General features: G+C 39.2%; 1 protein-coding gene across 2 annotated transcripts in view; it reads right to left on the reverse strand.

Annotated features, from left to right (window-relative positions):
- The window catches only part of KIFAP3 (kinesin associated protein 3), a 73,367-nt gene that overhangs the window by 45,423 nt on the left and 4,490 nt on the right, over positions 1-23,454 (reverse strand). The window contains exons 2-10 of one of the 2 annotated variants that reach the window (XM_050901107.1): positions 22,915-23,046; positions 21,501-21,655; positions 20,284-20,339; positions 19,639-19,780; positions 17,954-18,053; positions 17,074-17,198; positions 16,507-16,605; positions 15,618-15,796; positions 13,102-13,264 (exon numbers count right to left, since the gene is read on the reverse strand). In XM_050901107.1, the coding sequence (XP_050757064.1) occupies positions 13,102-13,264; positions 15,618-15,796; positions 16,507-16,605; positions 17,074-17,198; positions 17,954-18,053; positions 19,639-19,780; positions 20,284-20,339; positions 21,501-21,655; positions 22,915-23,046 (1,151 nt within the window). The remainder of the gene's footprint in view (positions 1-13,101; positions 13,265-15,617; positions 15,797-16,506; positions 16,606-17,073; positions 17,199-17,953; positions 18,054-19,638; positions 19,781-20,283; positions 20,340-21,500; positions 21,656-22,914; positions 23,047-23,454) is intronic. The other variant, XM_050901108.1, reaches the window with a different exon arrangement.

A 23,454-nucleotide genomic window follows, 5' to 3' on the forward strand; every position in this document is an offset into this window, starting at 1 on the left:
GTCTTACATTTGGTAGCAATAGCAGTTTCCTGGTATTTGGCAATACCAGTAGCTTATTTTCAAATAAAATAGCCTACTATAGCAGCAAAGGCCTTCTGTTTTTTGAGAAGAAACTCTTTGCATAATTTTCTCTCCCCTTTTTTCAAAGGTCCAGCCTGTCACAATAATCTTTCCAATGCCTGAACAATACCTTGGGTATCAGTGCTGAATGACAGCACTGCCTTGGTTTCTAAACTACCAAAAATAATCAAAAAGACCTAGATACTCAACCTAAAGTGTGAAGAATATCTAGAATTCAAATCAATTTATTTTATCTGAATGAACTCTTAAAAAGTTGGTTTTTAATGACTGGCACTTAAATCATTCTCCCAAAGTATGTTCCATAAGGCAGATTTCATGACACACAAAAGGCAAAGACAGCTATGGTTTCAAAAAGAAGAGTTGAATTTAAATTCCTTCTTGCTGTGCAGTTAACTGACCCATTTTCCCTGAATTCCCCTGTCCTACTGTCACCACAGGGAACAGAGAAGGGTTTAGAGCATTTAAGTCACAGGCACTTATTGCACAGGCCCAGCAAGGAAGTATTTTTCAATTGCGAGTAAACAGAAAAAAAAACCCTGAATTCTACTAACTTGAATATGAAAATAAACTGCAGAACTAAAGCTAAAAGAAAACAGTGTGCAACTAAATCACCTTTTAAGTATTTAATGATGTATGCATTTTAAGTTTCATTTCATTTTAATTTCCCAGAAAGGAACAAATTTCATGCTGATGTCTGGAAGTTTCACTGTCCCATTTTCCCTATGGAAGCACTTTGGTGGAGAAAAAGCAGAACCTCCTGACTTTTTTCAGTTCTCTTGCAAAACAGTGGCAACTCATGATCCAAAGAATCAAACGCTTCAGGAAAATCAAGAGGAGGTGGTTGTTTCTAAGCACAGCCAGCATGATTTAATGCAATTGTTAATCTCGTGCTCAATTAGGAAGCATACAGCCTACTGGAAAGTTGACTGGAAACCGTGCATAACTAGTTTGTCAAAGATTAGGAAGAGAACAGATTCAACAGCCACAGTGTTTTAAACACTAAGCATCATCTTGCAGGCTAAAGATTGTATAAAAGGGTAAGAAGCGACAGACTGAAAAATCCACCAAGCCAGCTGCCATCCTTTTACATAGGGACTTCACTCCCAAAAATATAAACTGGCAGCTATTGACTATTATTTGAATATGCCAGTACCAAGCTTACTTTTTTTTTTAATTATTATTTTATACTCATCTGAATGCTAATGAATAAAGCCCTAAGTCAATCATTGTTTGAGACTTGGCTGTAAAAATTTCAAACCCTGCCCAGTACCTGGCTGGAGAACAGCTTTCCAAAGCATGGAAGTGATACCTTTTCTGCTATTTTTGACCACTACTGAAGGCCACACATGAAAAAGCATATGCTGCAAGGAGGAATTCCTTATGACTTGGTACAGTAGGCACCAATTATTCCCCTAACCAGAAAAAGCAAGAGAAAGAAAAGAAAACCAGATCTCTGCCAATCGTGTTCATAAAAATCACCAAAGTTTTGGTAGGGTGCCAGAAAGTTGTGGCCTACAAATGCTGGTAGTTTTGAGCATCAAGCTTTTTATGACTGAAGGTGGAATAGCCAAATGGCCTAAAGCAGTAAGGGCAGCCCTGGAAAATAATGGCCTAGTCATTATGGATTCTTCTGGTATTTATGGCAATAAAACATGAATCATAATGAACTCATTGGATATTAAATGTGGGGGTCACGAGTACTTTGATAGGATTTCCACAAGAATTTACCATTAATTAACCAAATAATTATTTGAAAGTGTTACTGAATTATCCTTAGTTCTTATACAGCCATTCCAGAGAAATTGGTCATTCCCAGCTGAGTGCAGTTAATGCCTTAACAAACCGGTCATTAACTGCAGTTACTGATTTTGTGGGAATTATTGTGTTATAAAATACACTCAACAGTTTATAGAAACAATACTTAGATTTTTTTTTTTGCAGCTGTAGTTCAGCTGGAGCAGCTGGGATGGAAAAATATCAGGTCCCTCGGGCTGTTTTCACAACTAGTTTTCTGCAAATTAGAGAGAGACATAAATACATGATGGGTTCTGAGTTCAAAATGGCTTCAGATTTTTAGCCTTTGAACATTAATAAGAAGCCATGTGCCATTTCTGTGGACCAACGCCTGAATTCCATGTCTAGTTCTTACTAAGGTTAAAGATCTAAATGGTACTAGTAGCAGAAGCTAAAGGAAAAAAAATACGATTTCTTGATCACAAGATCAGGTCCTGTATTTTGGTTGAATTTGTGAGCTTAAAATGAAAAAATCCTCCATTAGCTCCACAATAACAAAAGAGAAACTCTAAAGCTGTAAAACTGAAATGCCAATCTGAGTTGTAGCAACAGCAGCATTCAGCTTTCAAATGCTAAAGTAAAAATGAGAATATAAATTATGGACTAAATTATTCAAATGTAACACTACCAGTAATTCAAGTAGCCATCATTTCTAATGGAATCATCAATGTCTCCACATGAGATATGAAATATACCCTATCCAACTCATGTGCAAAACATTAACTACACTAAATCAAAACCAGAACACAAACGAAGGTAAATACCTATTAAAATGGCAGAGTGAATCTTCATTTCAGTTTCAAACTCTGATACTCTCAAGTCAAATCTGCTGCAGAACTAGGCAAATAAGAAATCTAGATGGATAAGAATGTCACAAACTGAATATCAGATCTATCCACTGTCTCGCACTGCTGTCAGAAAACACTGAAATCAAGAGTTTATTCACATGTATCATAATTAGAAGTGATCTTAGGAAAAAAGTGATAGAAAGGTATCTCTCCTTACCTCTATCCCATATTATTCTTTGCAACCAGCTCTGAAACAGTTGGACTAAGTTACTCCATGTGTGGTTTAGACACACATTGGTTTGATTTACATATGTAAATATAAATCATATTGGATATATTGGTTTATTTTATCAAGAGAACCTGAAAGAACTTTCAAATCTGCTCATACTCAAGGAGACTAGGCATTGTAAATAATATATTATAATATTAATTACATACTAATAACCCCTCTTGTGCCACCTTTGTGCTATTTGAAACTGGCTTCATACCATAAGCCTAACTTAAAACCCTGATTTTGCTGTGGTTGGGGTTTTTTTTGGTCTGTTTTTTTTTTTCTTCCCCCAAAGAACTAAGTACATGCCACATCTGACACATGGATACAATTTTTTTTCCAGGAAACAAAGAAGGAATTACAATGATGAATCCTAAGCCAAAGGACTAATAAATTACTAATTTAGGTTGAGTTATTTAATGTTACAGCTATAGACAAAAATGAAGCTGCACATCTGGAGCCCCAGGCTCAATTTCTTTGCCTAGAATTCTATGCAAGACAGACTGCAAAATACACAGTAAACACCTCACTGCACTATTGCTACTCATAAAAGACAACAAAGCATAGCCACTGAGTAGACAACATACTGCTAAATTTAGATATGTCCTTTTTTGAGGCTTGAACTTCCTACAGGAAAAAAAACATTTTTGTTATTTAGGATGGCCTACAACCTATCATACTTGAACTCATGTGAATTCACACAGAAATTGGAAGCTGATTGGTTGTACTATCTCAGATACTGCACAAATCAGAGATAAATCAATTAAAAGTTCAGATTAGAGAGCAAACAGGAGGCAATAGGATTATCCCTGAAGGAAGAAGATAAAGCTCCTTCTCTTTTCTCCACAAAAAAAAAAAAAACCACCACCAAAAAAACCCAAAACAACACACCACCAAAACAACAACAACACATTTTGGGTCAGGCTATGACCAAGGAAGAAAGCAAGAGAGAGAAAAAGAAGTAAGTACCGTTATTACAAGAAACTGGAAATTAGAAGAGGTGGTTCTTAGTTTGAATCAAACTAAGAAAACACCCACTTCCAAAGTAGGTGGAAAAAATTCCACGCAAAGCTGTTCCTTTAGAAGTCTCCACCAAGCTACATAGATTAAATGCTATACAATTAAATGGAAATTTATAGGACATGCATAATTTTTGCCATATCCGCACTATATTTCATTAAACTACATCAACTGCTCCAGTTACAATTATTAGAAAATATTCAGACTTCTCTGCTCTAAAAACACCCTTCCAATCTTCTTGTTTGGAATTCAGTGGGAATGGAAATAGGTGGAGGTTTTCCATGCTCCTGGCTCTGTGGGTGCACAGCTCCACAGCAGAGCAGCCTCAGTTCTGAATGGATGGTGCAGCTATATTTCAAAATGCTCCTGCTGGAAGGAGGAAAAAGAAACAATGCAGGATGCTACCTGTCACTTTGAGAATGGGATGATTCCCCACATTGAAATGGAAACTGGTTTTATCCATGTTTCGAAGTTGCTGAAGTACAAAGCTGAGGTTCAAATCTACTAAGCCCAAAAAGTGGAGTTAAATATTGGTTGAGCTTTTGAGTCTTCCAGATAACAAGAATTAAGCTCTGTGTTATTCAAGAGACATTGTTCCTGTGCAAGCACCAGCATACTCTTACGGACAAAGTCTTGGAAGAAAGGTAAACAATTCAATTGTATTCTCACTGTGAAAACATTACAGTTTTGTTATTTAAAAGGTCATTCGCTGATGATGTACAAGTTTCTCACAGATCTGATAGCTTTTCCAAAAAGAATAAAAAGACATTTGAGGCCCCAGCCTTACAAAGAAGGTTTTGCTTTACGCAATGAGACTACTCAAACATGTAAAATTATAATCCATCCTGCAAAGCATCTGTATGTCAGAGACCAAAGGAACAGAAATTGATTGTATAGAGATATACCAGCACTATACTCACTACAGTGCAATACATTTTTATGTTAGCATATCTCTTCCCCCACCAGCTCAAAGGGTCTGAAGATAACACTATCAACTGGCAAAGGATTTCTCACCTTAGCAACTGCAGACATGGGGAATCTGCAGTTGGTCTCCTGCACTGGAGATCATCTGAGAAACTCTTAGATAAACACCAGAAACTTGTAAGTTAAGATGTTTCCACATTTCCAAAAGGGAAAGTGGATTGTAACCTTCTCCCTTACGTCTGAACTTGTAAAAGCCTCGGGATCTATGGGACTACTACATCTGCAAAATTGTTCCACGTGATCCTTTGAGACCATGCCTCTGCCTGCAGGCATCACAGGGGCTCTGGAAAAGGTGCTCCTCTCTCTTCTACCTTGGCCCTCATACAGGCTTTATGAAGATTTTACCATAGATTAGGAAGACTAGCAGAAGTGCCCCACTTCTTTATGGAGATTTTCCAAGAAACTAGAGCTGGCTGTTTCTGTTCTGTCATGCTTTAGGCATCCAAATTATGCCCTGTAAAGCTTTCAGATGTCAACAGTTCATGCAGAAGACTAGATTTACTTTTTCCTGTTAAGTATTATTTGCTCTTGCAATATGCAAAGAAACAATTAAAGGAATTCAATTAATTACACCATCACATATTGTAAGCTCCACAGTACAAATACTGGCTCAGGGGATCCTTCCCATTCATCAGTTTAGTGAATTTCCAACAACTTGGCTCCCTCATCTTTAGATTGCTGCCATCTCTCCACTCCTGTCCTTTCTGCTGCCATAAGCATTTCTATTTTCAGTCAACACTCATGAAGTTAGTTCCTTGTGTTACACCAATGTTATCCTCTTCCTCAAAAAAGCTAGGAACACAGCCAAATACACATGTGCACTTATGAGCAGCACACCACAGCAATGAGCTTTCACTCACCTGAACAGTCAAAGGCTTGTTCAGATTAGCAAGGATCCACCTGTAATAGCTACAAAATGGAAAAACACTTTCCAACTCTGGACAGTGTTAAAGGAGTCAGAAAAATCTTTGACATTAGACTTCAAAAACTTGTAAGCTTATATAAAAACATGTTGTTATGAATTTCAGTTATTCTTTCCTGATAATTCACTACAATTTACCAATAGCATGAAGCAGGGATATAGTAAAGGCTTTTACCTTAAAGTTAGTTGGGATTCTGTTTCTGCTTCAAACACAGTATTAGTGATACTGACGTCTCTCTACTTTGAGTTCTATATTTCTCAACATCAGAAGTCAATTTTTCTTTAATAACACTGAAGTTTGCTGTCTAATCCATAGTTAAGGTATCTAAATAAGCGCTGGGTTCTAAGACACGTTGTGCACCCAACACTCTCCTTAAGTCAGTTAGACATGCTACATTTATTTGCCCTTTTAATAAGGACTTAGAAGTTGAATGTTAAGAGATGTTTTGTTTTGTGTTTCTTTTGGTGGGGTTTTTTTGTTTGTTTGTTGTTGTGGGTTGGGTTTTTTTAAGCCTTGGCCATACTCACCACAAATGATAAAAAAACTACCATTAAAATAAATCCCTTAATAATTACTGCTTTCCAACAGACTGGTCCCTGTAGCTGAACTGTTACTTAATGTGCCTCAGCCAGCCTCTACTATAAAGGAATGGAGACACCCCAGGCAATATTCACACAACAAGTATTGGAACCAGCTGCTGCAGAGCCACCTTAGGAAAAAAAAGTTTCTCAATTTAATTGGGAAAACAGGAGGAAGCATAAATTTTACTGCCATTAATAACTTCAAGCAATCCCGATACGACTTTACCTCACCCTGATGGCTGGACATGTGCTTTTTGTTAGGGTCTTTGCCACATTTGACCCCTATTGTTTGCTCACTTGATCAGGTAAGAAAATGTATGTTTCTTTATAGGATAAACGAGGCCTATTAAAGTCAGAAAAAACACTGCAGTAGCCTATAAGAAGCTCCATTTTTCAACAGATGTGTGAAGCTCCATAATAAGTTCATTACAAAAAGGCCAAGTGAACTCATAAAGAGAACACATCTACTTTAAGCCTTCTTAAAAGAAACTTTCATAAAAGGAATAGAACATTAAAAACCCACAGCACTCCGTTAATTAGAGAGCAAAGTACTTCTTGGGTTTTTAAACAGCAGTCAACATATAATCCAGCTTGGCTGCATACCATATCAAGACCTGATTGTTAAGAAACCCAACATACAACTGTTTGGCAATTCTTTGATTGCTCATTAAACCTAACTTGTTAAGAACGGAAAAATATCAGAGGAATTTCAGCAGTTTCCAGAAAAGATTTTAGATAATAAAACTCTCAAAAATTCTATCACTGAACCTAGTGAAGACAGACTCTTCAGTAAGGACTAAATCAGACTGTCAAAGTCACCGTCTGCTCTGGCTACCTCCAGCTTAAATAAAGAACTCATAAAAGTTTGACCTACTTTGGAGTTTGCAAACTATTGCACAGCCCTTAGACTTCTACATAAGATCAGGTGGCTGGTACTACTCAGTGTGCTGATACTTTGGAACACCGAGAAATTAAGAACACCAGGCCAGGATGTTCACATTAATAAAGCATATAGGCTCGATACATACTGTGACTGGCAAAACTACACTATTGCTACTTGGGACTGATGAGACTTTATTTCAGAGTGTTGTATAACAAACGCTCATCTACTTGGCTGAATACAAATCCACAAAGCCAATTTTCTTTCAGTCACTGTAATCTGTACTGGAAAACATAATATGGACGGTGGGATTGAGTGCACCCTCTGCAAGTTTGTTGTCGACACCAAGCTGTGTGGTGCGGTCAACACGCTGGAAGGAAGGGATGCCATCCAGAGGGACCTTGACAGGCTTGAGAGGTGGGCCCGTGGGAACCTCATGAAGTTCAACAAAGCCAAGTGCAAGGTCCTGCACATGGGTCGGGGCAATCCCAAGCACAAATACAGGCTGGGCGATGACTGGATTGAGAGCAGCCCTGTGGAAAAGGACTTGGGGGTATTAGTGGATGAAAAACTGAATATGAGCCAGCAATGTGCACTCGCAGCCCAGAACACCAATCACATCCTGGGCTGCATCAAAAGAAGTGTGGCTAGCAGGCCGAGGGAGGTGATTCTGCCCCTCTACTCCACTCTCATGAGACCCCACCTGGAGTACTGTGGCCAGCTCTGGGGCCCCCAGCATAAGACAGACATGGACCTGCTTGAGCGGGTCCAGAGGAGGGCCACAAAGATGATCAGGGGCTGGAGCACCTCCCCTATGAGGACAGGCTGAGAGAGTTGGGGTTGTTCAGCCTGGAGAAGAGAAGGCTCCGGGGAGACCTCATAGCAGCCTTCCAGTTCTTAAAGAGGGCCTACAGGAAAGATGGGGAGGGACTCTTTATCAGAGAGTGTAGTGATAGGACAAGGAGTAACAGTTTTAAACTGAAGGAGGGTAGATTTAGATTAGATATTAGGAAGAAATTCTTTACTGTGAGGGTGGTGAGGCACTGGAACAGGTTGCCCAGAGAAGCTGCGGTTGCCCCCTCCCTCGAAGTGTTCAAGGCCAGGCTGGATGGCGCTTTGAGCAACCTGCTCTCATGGAAAGTGTCCCTGCCCATGGCAGGGGGGTTGGAACTAGATGATCTTTAAGGTCCCTTCCAACCCAAACCATTCTATGATTCTACAGTCATCACCTAAAACCTTTTTGAGATTGAACACCTTGGCACTGTATAACACTTTCACAGCCATATGCACAACCTTTCTGCACTCCATGTCCCATTTGGGCCTGATTTGCAACTGGTACAGTTTTGTGACCCGCCCACCCGTGTTCAATCAGCCCTTGATTTTTAAAAGCAGCTAGTAATTTCAAGCAACCAAGAAGAGACACTTTAGCCTGACTTCTGAGCATAACAGGTTCTCATTCTTTAAGCATGGCTTGCACTGGGAAGTGAATGAAAAGAAAATGGCATTTCAAGACAACATGCATTCAGTACACCTAAGAACTGTCCAGCAGCTCAAAGGGATGAACACACACATGGAAAAAAATGTTTGCTCCCTGCATGCAGCCACACCTACTCCTTTTACCCTTTGAGCAGCAACACACTTACTTACCCATGTGTCTGCACCACTCCCTATCATTTAATTCCTTTTGAGAGCAATAACTCACTCATGGGTGAACACAGAAACCCCAGTACTGCCTGTCACACCTGCATACTGCCAGGAGCTCCTTCTAAACAGGGGTCCACCAAGAAGAGTTTGCAGCCTGCCATAACACACACAGCAGCACTCAGCTGGTTCGGCTGCACAAACTGCCTGCTGTTCTCATGGAGGATGGAGAACTATTTGTCTCACTTCACAAAGGCTAAGAAACCACTCAGACACAGCACAAAATAGCACCCTTATTAGAAGAATGAGAATCACAAGCTGTGCATATATTTAAGAGAGCTGGACTAAAAATTTTGGGTTTGGTTTGGCCAGTTAACTGAAAAACAAAGTGGATTTGGTCCAAACAAGAAGCGAGGGCTTTTTTATTCTTCCTTGTAGACAATGTTTTCTTCTGTTTTCTGCCAGGGCATTTACTTTAGAAACCAATCACACATCCAGGGGAAGAACTATGAAAAAGGGTAACATTTCCCTTCTGTCCAACAGTGGAAGGGCATTCCCAGGAATAAAGGAAGGATGTGAATCTGTTTTCTTAAAGTTCAGCTCTATGTTTCCCCCTTTCAGTGGGAATACTTTCCACAAGCGGATACACTAACCACCAAACTCTACTGTATTTGGAGCAAGTCACTCCTCTGCTCCACTTCATTTGAATTATGCCATGCAAAGCAAAATGAGAGCACTACAAGAGTGAAGCAAACCTCCACAGAATAGTCTATAGCATGCTGCTTTGGTCTCTCCTTCCGAGGTGATGATTAGAGGGCACTGAATCTGTGTTTTCCACATTTCAGGCAAACATCTAGTTTAAACCATTTGGTGAATTCACACGAATTCTCACCTTAATCCACTGAAGCCATACTTCACATATACTGTCACATAAAGCATTCACACAGAGAATGTATAAAAAAAAAAAAAAGAAAGATCACTCTGTAAATATAGTTTCTAAGTATTAAAGCAAAGCCACCAGTACAAAAAACATTCTCCACAAGGCCCTGGTGACTCAACAATTACAAGGTTTTCTTAAAGAACTGAAGTCACACAAATCAACAAAATCTCTTTTCATACCTCTTCAAGCAGCTTGTGCATGGAAAAACCTGAATACAGCAGGCCATATCTCACAGGCCTCCACAGCTCTGCCCCAGCTTCTGATCTCAAGTCTGAAGCCAAATTTCCCTCAACTGCACCCAGTTCTTTGAGATTCAGAGCATAACAAAGATCAGCTGTAGTTGATTAACTTGGGTGCCTGGAGGGAGCACGAGGAGTCTTGTCATATACAATACTTCAGACTTGCGAAGAGAAGCCGTGAAAACTAGCAAGTGGTGTTGACTGGCAAAGCTACATGGGGAAGCAGGCATTGGCACTATTAAAAAGAAAAGGCTAATTAAAATGGAAACCAAGACTAGCAGAATTTCTCATATCCATGCTTTCAACAGCAGCCTCAACACTCTGGAGAGGGAAAGAAAGAAGATGGTCCTTCTCCAATATATCCGTGCCATACTCAGTCCATTCCTGATAGCTCAGTTGAAGCCAGTCCATCCCCTCTGCTTCCAGTCTCCACCTACATTTAGAGCCTTCCTGTTCCCAAGCCACTAAGTGTCCCTTGGGAAAGCAGCACATCTTCCAAAACTGCAGACTGCAGGTACCTCTGTGCTCAGCCCTAAACCACTGCCTGACAAATCCTGTCCTTTAATTCTTTGCAATCTCAACTCTCCCCTTAAACACCTACTACACTTAATTTATACTCATCTCAAATCCAGTGCTAAAGACTCAAAGGCACAGCATGCACAAATGTTAAATTTCAGTAGGCTGAGTCAACAAACTTGACCTCTCGGCATTAGGAGCTGTATGGTAACTTGTCAACAGCTGTTGAGGTGTGTTAGCACTTTAAGGTGACCTGCAAATGTAAGCCGAAGGGTACTGACTTGAATAATGTGTGTTTAATACCCAAGTAACCTGTATAAAAGGGGCATCTGGCACATGATTGTTTTATTATTAAGGTTGCAGGCTTCCCTGAGACAGGATACATAGTGATGTATTTGAGAATTATTTGAATCACTATATCAAGAAGAGTCTCACAAATCACAGAGCTAGCCTAAGAAACAAGTAATAAACAACATTTCTACCTACATTTTCTAACTAGCACAGTGCAAAATAAGTATCAAGCAATTCTACAGGGAGGAGCTAGGGCAAACAGCACATGCCTCTGTGCAAAAGAAAGAAAAAAAAAAACCACACAAAAAAAAAGGGGGGGGGGGGGGGGGGATGTCAAACACTTCCAAGTCAAGGAAAGAACCACCACCCATGGAGCCAAACAGCGAAGCTTCTGGAAGTACGAGTAAAACTTGCTGCAGATTACCCCAACAGCCACTTCAGGAACAGACTGCAATTTTAGCAGCCAGTTCTTCTGAGCTAAACAGCCTTCCGCACAGGCCTACTTACAAGTCCAAGAGAATGACATCTGAAAAGAAATTCTCTCCACATTAGAATCAGACACTAGAAAGAAGATATTTAACTGATGAGTTTAGTCTGACTCTAATATTAAATGGGGAATTTCTGGGAGCAGGGACTTCTCAGTGATTTGTGTCATGCCATTGCTTGGGGTGACAGGCACCCAGAAGCCCTAGCTTTAGACCACAGCACTAGCTGCTGTACAAACAAAAGAAAGAGACAAGTTCCTGCTCCAAAAAGCTTACAATCCAAGCTGAACCAGACTACCTAGCCAGATCCTCTCTCAAACGAGAGAAAATATATTTCTTGACCAGCTTCCACTTCTCAGTTTACTTTACTGCCAAATAACATTGTCTCGAGAAAAAAAAAATATAAAGGAGAGGCATTCCAAATGCCATTTTTCTTCTTTCTCCCAGCTCAGTCCAGAGGAGGATATAGTGCAAACACAGGTGTGGGGTAGAAAGCATAGAAAGATCTGAGGCATTCCAGGATATATCAGGTAGCTGTTATATTAATCACCGACAGGATTAAGGCTTCCAAAGCAGTGTAAATTTTCATGGTATTAATTGTATACTAAACAGCAATAAGGCCATGTTGAGGTTGAATGTAAAATTGAGAAGGCAAACAATCCTAAGAGACTATACAAAGCTAGGGGAGAAAGCTCATAGATTCACCATTGCATTCCACTTGTTCCAAATCACATCTGGATACACCAGCTGCACTGGATTTAGTACATCCCAAACCCAACATATCTCAGAAAGCTTTAACAATGTCTTGCACCAGATTTTCACGCATTTAGGGCTCTACAGTACAAGATCCTCAGCTCCCACTTAAAAATGAGCACTCAGCAATTCTTCTGGCCAAATCCTGCTAAACATTTACTATATCTACCAGAGCGGCCTCTAGATAGTATCAGCCAAAGAACACACAAGGAGCAATAAAAACTCCCTCCTGAGAACTCCAGGGTACAACAATGACCAAACCGGACAATTCTCTGCTTTTTCCAAACTCCTTACTGTCTCCATGGCTTTCCCCTACGGACAACAAAGTTTCACTTGTATCTGAAGTACTCATATGATCTTAACACAAGTCACAGACTGTCAAGCTGAAAGTCTAAAAATCAGTACTGCCTAGAGTTAAAGCTGACAAAGCTGGGAAATTTCTGATCTCTCTGTCTGGACCATTAAGGTAACAAGAGGCAGCAGGTATATCAAGCTTCATTTAAAAATAAAAAAAAAAATAAAAAAAAATAAAAGGTAGTTGATATCTCCATCAGCTAAGCTCCGTGAAGTTGCTGGCTATTTTTCCTAGGTGCTCCCCCAAAATTACAAGCATCACCCATGTGTCAGCTCACATGGTCTTCAGGTAGCTATCAAAGTTATTCTTAAGGACCAGAAGACTCATTCAACAGTTTAAGAGAACCTAGGAATAAATTTACTGGGAACCACATTATTTTAAACTTCCATTTAAACTTGCATCTGAAAAGATGATTTGAATGATAAAAAGTTGGGAGTAGTGAGGAAGTTCTTTGGCAAAGAGAAAAGTGACGTAGCAACTTTTAGGCACACTATATCACGATGCAAACAGCTTCACTGTCCCTGCTGAAATGTCTACGTTAGAACAAAAGAAAACATACCTAGAAGTGCAGTGAGTTTGGGAAGCAGACCAACTTGTACCATTTTATTTCTCAGGCCTGTGTCAAAGGAGAGATTTAGTAAGAGTCGAAGAGTGATGTTCAGCAGGTCTTCATGTTCACAGGGTACCATTTTCACAAGTTTTTCAACAATATCCATTTCAACCTGTATATCAAGAAAAAGAAAAATCCATAGTCATCCAAAGTTAGCTTTGTCTTCAATTTAAAAGCCCTCTCACTGTGTTATACATTCACACACACGCGTATTCAAATGCATATCAATTTGTACCCATAATAGTGACTGTCAATGCATTTTCATCTGAAGCAGCTTTGCTTATGTCTTTGTGGTTGAAGTCTTCTAGATTGGATTACTGGGTAATGTTGATTAAAATAGTTTTTGAACCAAACAGTTCAGATGTCTTGGAAATATTCCTCACAGTTGGAATACTGCAAGAATGTGGTCAAGACATCACTTGCAAGACTAGACTGGGGGGGAACCTCATTTAAACTTAAACACAAGCAACTTTGGAGCAACTGACATTAGAGTCAAAGAGATACCCAACCAAGAAAGACAGAAAATTGGCATCCAAAAGGAATTTGAGACCTTTCATTATGAATTTCAAATGAACCCCTAGACAGAACTTTGCATGTGCTCTCAGAAGAGGCATGCCATCCTGTACGTTAATTTAATAAAAGCATGAAAGTCATCTTGAAACACGTATCACTTGCAAATTAAAAACTGGAATCCAGGAACTGAGAAGCAGTATCAGTTCCTGAGATCATGTTCACTTTACTGGCCAGAAAAGACATCTGAGTATTGACTGGCAAGACTTCAGAAAGTTTTTATCATCTTTTAAGCAAGATTTCTCTGCTTTTATTTGACATAATCTTTTAAATGCATTCATTTTTTGTTTCCCAGAATCTTCTTTGGCCAGAAGGACACACATAAAATTACTTTGCATTCTTCAAACTTTTGCATGTATGTAACCAGCCTTCCGGTTATAAACACACACAGAATGAATACTAAGAAAAGAAACTACAGCTCCCCCCACATGGCATAGTGCAATAATCAAACAACTGACTGGATACCTTTGATCAAAAACAATCAGATAGCAAGAACTCCTACTTCACTGCTTCAAATTTAATATGGCACTTGAACACCAAAGGAAAGAATGTGCTATAAATATACGTGGATTATTCAGTTTTACGTAGAATCAGGCGTTGCACAACTAATCTTGGTTCATTTTGCCTTCGACATATTTGTGTTATTGCCTGATATAAATATTTGAACACCTCCTCCTTCATTGGTAGCTTTCCTTAATAATACTGTGGAGAAAAAAGTATCATCTTTATTGTAAGAAATACTCAAACAGACAGCTGACCTGAAGCATACAAACCTTTTCAAAAGTCTTTTCAAAACTGTTAAAACACCCTGCAATGAAATAAATCCAACAATTTTGTTTCATTTGTCTTTCCACTAAATCAAATGGAATGAGGAAAGTGTGCCAGCAAATCAGTGGGCTGGAGAGCTAATCCTTATTTTCCTAATAAAGTCCTTCAGGGCACTACACAAGTATAAACTAAATCAATGATCAATCATCTAACAAACAGTCTACATTCCCCCAAAAACGCATGCTTGGTGTCTGACTTTTGTTAAGAAATAAGATACCCATATATAAATAAGGGAGATACCTCTTGTCTGCAGTGTTCAGTGCATATGCATGTGAATGACAGTTCCAGTAACAAAGATGCAATTAATTTTCTATTGCCTTTACACAGATCTTTTCATGTCACAATCTAAGTGTAACATTAATCTCAGATTACCTCTTGCATAAGGAAAATTTATCATTTTCATTTAACAAATTGGCATAAAGGCACAGAAGTGAAGGCATGTATCTACTAAAAGCCATTGGGAAATCAGTAAAGGAGATACTTGGCTAGAGCTTAAAGCCATGAAAAAAAATGTTACAATTTCAGAAGTTTGAGACTTCACCTAAAAAAAGCTTATGAAGAATAACACTGGCTCCAGTTCTTAGGAGCTACTGGCAGCATGAAGGAACGGTTGTGAGGTGCCTTTGAAGACCAAGCTGACCTAGGAAATAAGCAAACTAGTCTAGCAAACTGCAAAGGATAACTACCTCTCTTTCCAAGACAATACACTGCAGAGACAATAATACATTGTCAAAAGAGTCTAGTTTGGGGGAAGGGTCATGGGTACCTCCAGAAGTGGGGGTATGGCAAGACTTTGGGGTTCTGACTTCAAAATCTGGAGTTTCATGTCTTGTATTTTGAGGTAGCTTCACTGTTCGGGGTGACAGTTCTTCAAAAATGTTTGCAGTATGTTATGGCTGGATGTTGTACTACTTTTCTTTTACTCATTTTACTAGTAACAATAGAGGATAATCAGTGCAACAGATATTTAGGGTGGGGACAGAGAGGTCTCCCTCTTCCCTCCAACCACACAAAGTTTACAGAGTCCATACCTTTCCAATATTGCAGTAGAGTGCTATAAGCCTTACCATATCATTTTTGTTCTCCATAAAAATGCTGAGTTTCTTCAAGAAAGATACAACCAGGATAAGCAGCTCAAAATTATCACGGTCCAGTGCTTTCACTAACATATGGACAATGTTCTTGTTTCTCATCTTCAGCTCAGTGCGAGTATCCTCAGCAAGATTTAGGAGCAGGTAAAGTGCAACTAACAAAGTCCAATACAAATCATACCAACAGATCAAAGACAACAGAACTAAACAAGTCTCTATATTAAGTGCTTAAGACAAGCCTTTCAGAAGCATTCCACTCCCTTCCCAATGCATTTTGAAGGAAACTGACCATTAATGCTTTTTATTCCTGTTTAGAAAGCATTAAGAAGATTAATTCTAATAGCAGCTTTGAAAAAAAAATAATTATGATCACTAGAACCTTTTTATACTTTTTTTCTTTCAATTCCAGTGGGAACCATTAAAAAGCCCTTCCCGGGAAAGCTTTGCCACTCAGATCATTTCAATCTAACATTAAGTGTACTTTAGTACAAAAACTGAGATAGAGTGAAAGCTATTCAACTTGAATCAGATAGAGGCTAAGTTAGGCTAAGTTAAAAAAAAAACCAAATCAAACATACAAAACCAAAATACCCAACTCCTCCCAAACCTACATCATGAGCAAAGAAAAGTTAAGTGGCTCACTTTTGCTATTTTTCCTCTAAGACTGACACTTTAAAAATTGTTAGCATACTGTCAAACAATCTGATTAAGTACTCATCATCTCCCTATTCTTTGGCAATGCTCTTCCATATTCATCCATACATTCGGTATGTTTAAGACATCCTGGTTATAACAAGCATCCAATAGAATGCTCTTCTACCCACGTTCATCAACAAGGAAATAATTTGCTATTTGGATTTGGTACCTCTGAGTAGCTGTTCCTGCTTGACAACCAGTCCTTGATATTTCTTGTAAGTTTTCTCATAGTCCTTTTTCAGGGTTTGATTTTCAGGATCTTCATCAAGTAAATTGGAGAAGTTAAGGAGTTCAGATAAAAGTTATACAGTCTAGATGACTATTGCCCTCAAAGGTGTTATTCAATCACTAGTAAAAAGCAAGAGATCTGTAGAATAGCCTGTATAAAGACACTGCCTCAGCAACAGCTTGCTACACCTGTAATCTGCAGCGTGATTTTTTTTCTCCTCCTAGTCCTGGATGTATTACATCCCAAAAGTCAGCAAAAATGTTCCTAAGACATACTACTGATAAAACTTTTTTTTTTCTTGTATTGTTTTAGTAACTTCAGCTTGATCTCCTCTGCAGCCCAAACTTCTCACTCTTGGTCTTTTTCATATCTGCAATTATATTTTGCACTTCCTAGTAAATTCTAGTGCTTTCACAGAAGTTGCTGTATGCTCATCTCATATAACTCAACATAGCTATCAAGACAAGTCAGAAGCCATCAAGCTGCCCCAGCATAGCAAAAGGATATCAGCTTTCTTCTTTTTAGCAAGTTCTTCCTGCCAAAGCTCATGTCTCTTCAGTTCATGGTCTATGATATTCATACACAGTGCTCCAATTTTGTAGTGTGTGATTATTCCATGAAATTGAGAAAAGCTACATTGAAGAAAAAACACCTGTGAGGAAAAAAAAAAATGCAAACAACCCCAAATCTGTTTTGATATCTATGGTAGCAATGTCCCAATGCTGTACCACATGAAGTATTAAAAAAAGGTATTTACTCTGTGCCCCATTGTAACACTTCTCTATTGGAAAATTATTTCAAAACAAAAACAACTTCTGAAAACATGAACATTTTTTCCAAACTTGTAGGAGGACAAGCAACAGTTTGTTGTTCCAAGTCAAAATAAAAACACATTCCAATTTTCATGCGTAAAGGAAAATGTTTTCCAATCAGCCCCACTTTTCATATTATGAGTGCTTCAGAGGACCCTCTACTCACCAGAAATATAATAGAGGTCTAAAATCAAGTTGCAATGCAAATTCCATTTGAATTATTTCTAGGCAGGGTATGCTGAAACACTGGCATATCTAAATAAGAGCAAGCACTCACTTCAGTTTTGAATACCATTTCTTCCCTGTAGGAATGCTGAGGGAAATAAAAGGTGGCAGCTCAGCCTACAAGCTATGGGTCAGAATCCTTACTAGTTTCTTCCCAGCTCTACACACTGCCTCACCGTGAGGGTTCTTTTTGTGCCTCAATTTTGTCATTTATAACAAGTGTGTTACCATCTCAGCAAATTTTTTTCCTGTTTCAGTGAGGTTTTGTAGTGCAGTGCAGAAAACAAATGAAAAGCCACTAAGCAGAGAGAAGTTCCTTATGTCCCTATATGCAAGGACTCTGCACTCACCTTGAAAAGCAGAAGAAAATATAAATTATATTGGTAGCAAGTTCCACGCTTTGTTTCCAGTCTTCCCTCAGCACTCTAGCCAATGCACCCAGGGCAGTTTCTGAAGTGAAACAAGATTTAGATGAGCAGCAGCATTTCGCCTCCCTCCTTTTGTCTTGTGAGACTCAGAATTTGAATACACCTTACTCTATCAGTTTTCTAATGGAAGATTTTCAAAAGTATCTCACTTTAACATTGTAACACTGCTCACAAGTTCTGTTTGGAGACAGTACTAAAATAGAGAGTACCCTGGGTGGTCATCCAGTCACAAACCCCAAGAAGAGGCAACAAGCAAGGAAACTGCAACCAAACACTAAGGTCATCTTAAAACTAGCACTAACCTTAAGATCTGGTGGCCTCTGCCAGCTCTAAGTTCCACACTACACTGTGGCCCCTACCTAAAACATCACCACTTTCACTTCCAAATCCCCTTTAAATTCTACCTTGACAACTATCATTTTTCATCCACTTCTTTCTATTTATTTTTCCCCCTGTAGCAACTTTGTATTATTTAATAATTGTTTAATAATTTGGTTTATCTCTCTTCTTGTCATACTTCAGCTTACTTTTCCTCTCTGAATCACATATCTTTTCCATTCGCTTTCTCCTATCTAGTCCCTCTTCATGTACACCATGTTACATGATCAGAACGAGAAAAGCAGCAACTGGTAATTTCAAGGACTAGAATATTTGCAACAACTCATGGGGACAAGCCATTATTTGATGGCTTACCATTCCCCTCCCATTCCAATTCTTACAATAATCTTGGTTGCTGACATTGCAGGATAGGTAGAGTACATACTGAAGTCATCATTTACTCGAGGAATGTGGGGGTATAAGGGCTCAGTAAAAGAGACAAAGGGGGCAAAGAAAAAAAATTACTAAATTAACAAGACATGAACCTACCATCACTTCAGAGGTCTAGTTTGGATTGCCCTTTTCTTTCATTTGTCTGACACCTTTACAGAGTATAAGGTCCTTTTTTCCCCCCAGAAGAAGAGGGCAATGGGAAATGAGAATGTATATCCATGTACACATACATATTTACAAACACACACTATTCCACACTGATGTAGCTCTCAAAATGCACATGGCACAGCAGATGTGTGCAGACAGAAAATGACAGCAATGTGAATGTCCTATCATGCATTCTGATAAGATTTTAAAATGGATCCATAAGCAAAAAGAGTATGGTGTGCTAGTGAAATACTTGGGTGATGCACCCACATTCAATTTATTAATTCTCTTGGAAACCAGACACCTATACTTATGTCAGCCTGCAAATCCCATTTTCAAAGCAAGTTTCCTGATCTTCAGGATACAACTCTACATTCTCTTGTCTCCAGCAGCAATGCCAACTGAAGTTAATTCAGTATCAAAATAACTAGGATCAGAAAAAACAGCTAAAGCCTACTGAGGCCAGGAAGATTTCTGTGTTAGGCCCACCTAAGAACAGTCTAAGAAGCATTCATTTGTAGAGAGATCCAACTGGGCTTTGAAAGCCAGCTTATTATTTACTGAGAAGCAAAGCCTAGCAAATTACAGAAAACCCCAAATTAAAGGTGAACTACTTTTCCCTTGAGAAGAAAGCACCACAAATAAACAGCACAACATCAAGAGAAGTTACCATTGGGTTTTAAAATTACCATTGATAAGCAGTTCTTCCAAATTATCAGGATTCCTAGCCAACTGCAGGATGAGGGCAGAGCCACGCACCTTGTCAGGAATGTCCTCATACAGTAACTCAATGTACTCATCCATGTCATTGATATTAGCAACTTCATCAATCTGAAAGCAGTCATAAGCAAGGGTTTCACAGAGAGAGATGTCAATTCAACACTATCAATCACAATGTTATTCAATCACAAGACAAAAGAGCGCACAGCTTTGAGTTAAGATCTTAGGAAAAAGTAAAATAGAAGAGGGAAAAAAAAAAATCAACACATCCAGAATCACTGCCAATGAACACCAGGAAATCTGAGAAGATTTAATTACAAAAAACAAAGGATGCTCAGACACGACTCCCTGTGTCCTGTCCGATGTTCCAGACCTCACTTGCTGTCCTGCTGCGTGCTATAGTTGGAGGGGGAAGTATGCAAGTCAAATATTTTACCCTTTATGGAGATGATTTTTATTCCATTGTGCAATATTTCCAAACCAAGTTCTTCAGTTAAAAAACAAGCAGCAAAAAGCCCCCAGAATTCAGCATTTCCTCTCCCCTCCTCCCTTATATAACTGCTTACTCAAGAAGTAAATGGGTTTTGCACTTCTCTTCTAACACCAATATTTACCTCCATTCCTTCGAATGGGGGTGGATCTTTTGGCTTACTGGATTTCTCTTTCTTTTCTATAAAGAAAAAGACATGGTTGCAGTTAAGTTATGCATATTCACAGACAAAAAACATACCCAGTATTCTCATAGGAAACACTCTGGTTAAATCAAGGTCAAAGTCCTTTTGTGTCCAGCTGACCTGTCAGACTAACACAGCAAAGGTATGTCAGGTTTCTGAAGCTGAACAGCCCACAGGGAGCAAAATAAACCCTCAGATGCCTTTTGACTCCTCAGTCTAAATGATCAGCTACAACCCAGTCAGCTGGGGAGACAGAGGATAATAAACCTTAGCAGAAGCCCAGAGTGACAAAACTCACTTCCACAGTGAGATACCTTAGCAGCTTTGATTCTGCTTGTACGCTGTGGCAAAGCTGCCCTGTGACACACCAAGATACATACGTACAGAATAAAAGAGTGTAAAACACCCAAAGCAGTTACAATAAAAGCATATAAATAACATTAATCTTTGTTTTAAATTCGTCCCATTAAGATAAGAATCCAACTTGAGAACAAAGCTTACCATTTCATGACTGGAAGAAACCTTGCTAACCACAAGGTAATGCAGGATCAGATGTTAATATGAAATTGTCTCCTGAGCAGAAAGTTTAAGATGAACTTAAGACATAAATAGGACCAAGATGCCAGGAACTTAAGAGGACAAAACGAGAGAATTACCTCAAGCTGTCTACTACACTGTACCAAAGCTTGTCAGGCTCTGAAACTCCTCACTCCAGCTTTACAGACAGCACAAAATTCAGCCTAGGAACACTATCTACCCTTGCAACAGGTGATGAGAGAGATTTTTCTAGGAAGACCCTCACACAGTCTTTTGATGTCACTGCAAGTGCAGATGAATAGAGGCTGCACCAAACGGCGGAATCTGTACTTCTAAAGTCCTGCTAAAGCACAGGGCAGCCAGTAAGAAGCACCAATACTAAGTCTGACTAACAACAACAAAAAAACTTTTGGTTGTTAAAATGATAATTCCCCCTCACCTCACTCCAAGATTGTAATTTTTTCCAAGTGTGATTTAACTATACATCTTCCCCACTCTCACTGTCTCTGAAGAACTCGTACATCAAGCAAGTTAGGACCTCAGCTAGAAAAACCTCACACAGTAGTTGTTCAATGCTGAAGCACCCCAGTCCCAAGCTACTTTGTTCCTGTATTATTTACCTTTTCCCGCTGAGGCATCTCTGCGATTCTGCAGATAGTACAATAGCTGTTCTACTTCTGCAAGTTTGGAGGGGTGAATGAGCTTGCATTCTTCAACCACCTTTCGAGCGAGGGAAGCAATGTCTGTATTTGCATTAAGACTCTTTAGCCGAATGCTGCAACACAGATAGGTCTCTCTTCAGTTTTTAATTTTTTGTATCTTCAGTCCTTCAATTTACGTTTACAGTCATGAATTTCTTGAAGCAGAAATCATCCTGATACCCCCAATGCCTGTGCCATGGCTTACAAAGGTAATGTCAAAGCAGTGACTCTCTACAACTCCAAATGACAAGTAACTGTCAAACAGATTTGACAGAGCGCAACTGTCCAGCTGACAAGCAGCAACACTAAATGCAGCTGTATGAACAGATCCCTTATAACCATGCTAGACACAGCAGCCAGTAATTTATTTGCAATACACCCCAAAAAAAGTGCACAGGACTGCAAAGGAGTACTGCATACACAAAAAATTGAAAATGAGAAACAGCTATGGGCGTTGACTACACAGGAAGGTTCTTTTGCAGAGCCTGCAGATGCAGCGTCAGGAATCTCCCATAGCTCTGGCAGACCTGCAGCCAGGTCCACAAGCAATGAGCAGTAAGAAATGTCTGTGGGCATTAACAACAGGATGGATCAAAAAGGAATTCCACCACGTTGCAGATGTAAGTTATGCTGATTCATCTGAAAACAGATGAACACTTCTGGTATCTTCAAAAATTTGAGACAATTTAAGGATTCTCTTTTGCTTCCTCAATTATTCTTCTTACATGCACTCACACAGCCACTTCAGCTCAAATTTTCAAAAAGAATTCAGTATAGAGATAAAACAAACCTAGGAAAGGTCCAACTTGCAGCTTGGAAACAAAAGTTATGATAGTTCTCCAGGCTTTTCCAATGGGGAATGTTTTAATGCTCTTAAAAGAAAAATACCAGGCAAAACTAAAATGCAGATACCATAGTGAAATCACTAGCAGGAGTGACAGACCAAAACAACAGGACAGCCAACAGCTAGAGCATAAGGCTGTCAGAAGGTTCAATAGTATTACTTGCTCCAACATTAACCATCTTTGGAGTAGGAACCAATCACTTCATTTTTCTCTACCTCAAGTTCCCATCACATAAAATGGGAATAATCACTTTTCTTTACAAAAAAACTTAAAGTACATGGATGAAAAGCAGTTTACAACATGTGTTTTAGATGTTAACTTTCCTAGGCACATGTTATTTCCTGGCTTCTAAACCCTCCGCTAATCTAGCACTAAGTTTTATAAAGATTAGAACATATTATTTCTTACAGGCTGTTGATGCTTTGAGTTATTGAATTTATGACTCTATGAAAAACAGAAAAAGCTATCAGAACTTGCTATGACCTTACATTTTCTGACATTCCTTGCGCTCCCCCAGCATGGGGTCTCCCATCTCTCCCAGAATCGTTGCTTCCACTTCATATTGGACAATGAGGGCTTTCTCAGATGGATGCACATCTATGTTGCCTCCTTTTACCTTCCTGCCATGAAGAATAAAAAAAATGAATTACTGATTAAATGAAAAGCTTAGAAAACATACCAGAACATAGATCAATAACAATGAACTGTCTCCTGTTCTATTCAGACCCTAAACCCAAGCACTACCCTCCTTCCACACCGTATTTCATTTCACACAGCCGTACCAAAGCTTAGTGCTAGTGGCATATTCTTGACTCTTACCTCTAGTACATACAGAATCACCCAAGCCATTGGTCAAGCCTTAGTCACAGAAGTCAAGTAAGGAAAAAACAGGATAAATCTTTGATTTCTAAGCTCTCTTAAGGAACTACAATCAAGAAAAAGATGCATTTCACAGAGAAGGTCAATTTCCCAGTTGATTCCCCATTACGTTGTCAGTATTGAGAAATCTTCTGCTAATGGCATCGATC

The sequence above is a fragment of the Gymnogyps californianus genome, chromosome 8 (assembly GCF_018139145.2).
Source record: "Gymnogyps californianus isolate 813 chromosome 8, ASM1813914v2, whole genome shotgun sequence".
Classification (NCBI taxonomy): domain Eukaryota; kingdom Metazoa; phylum Chordata; class Aves; order Accipitriformes; family Cathartidae; genus Gymnogyps; species Gymnogyps californianus.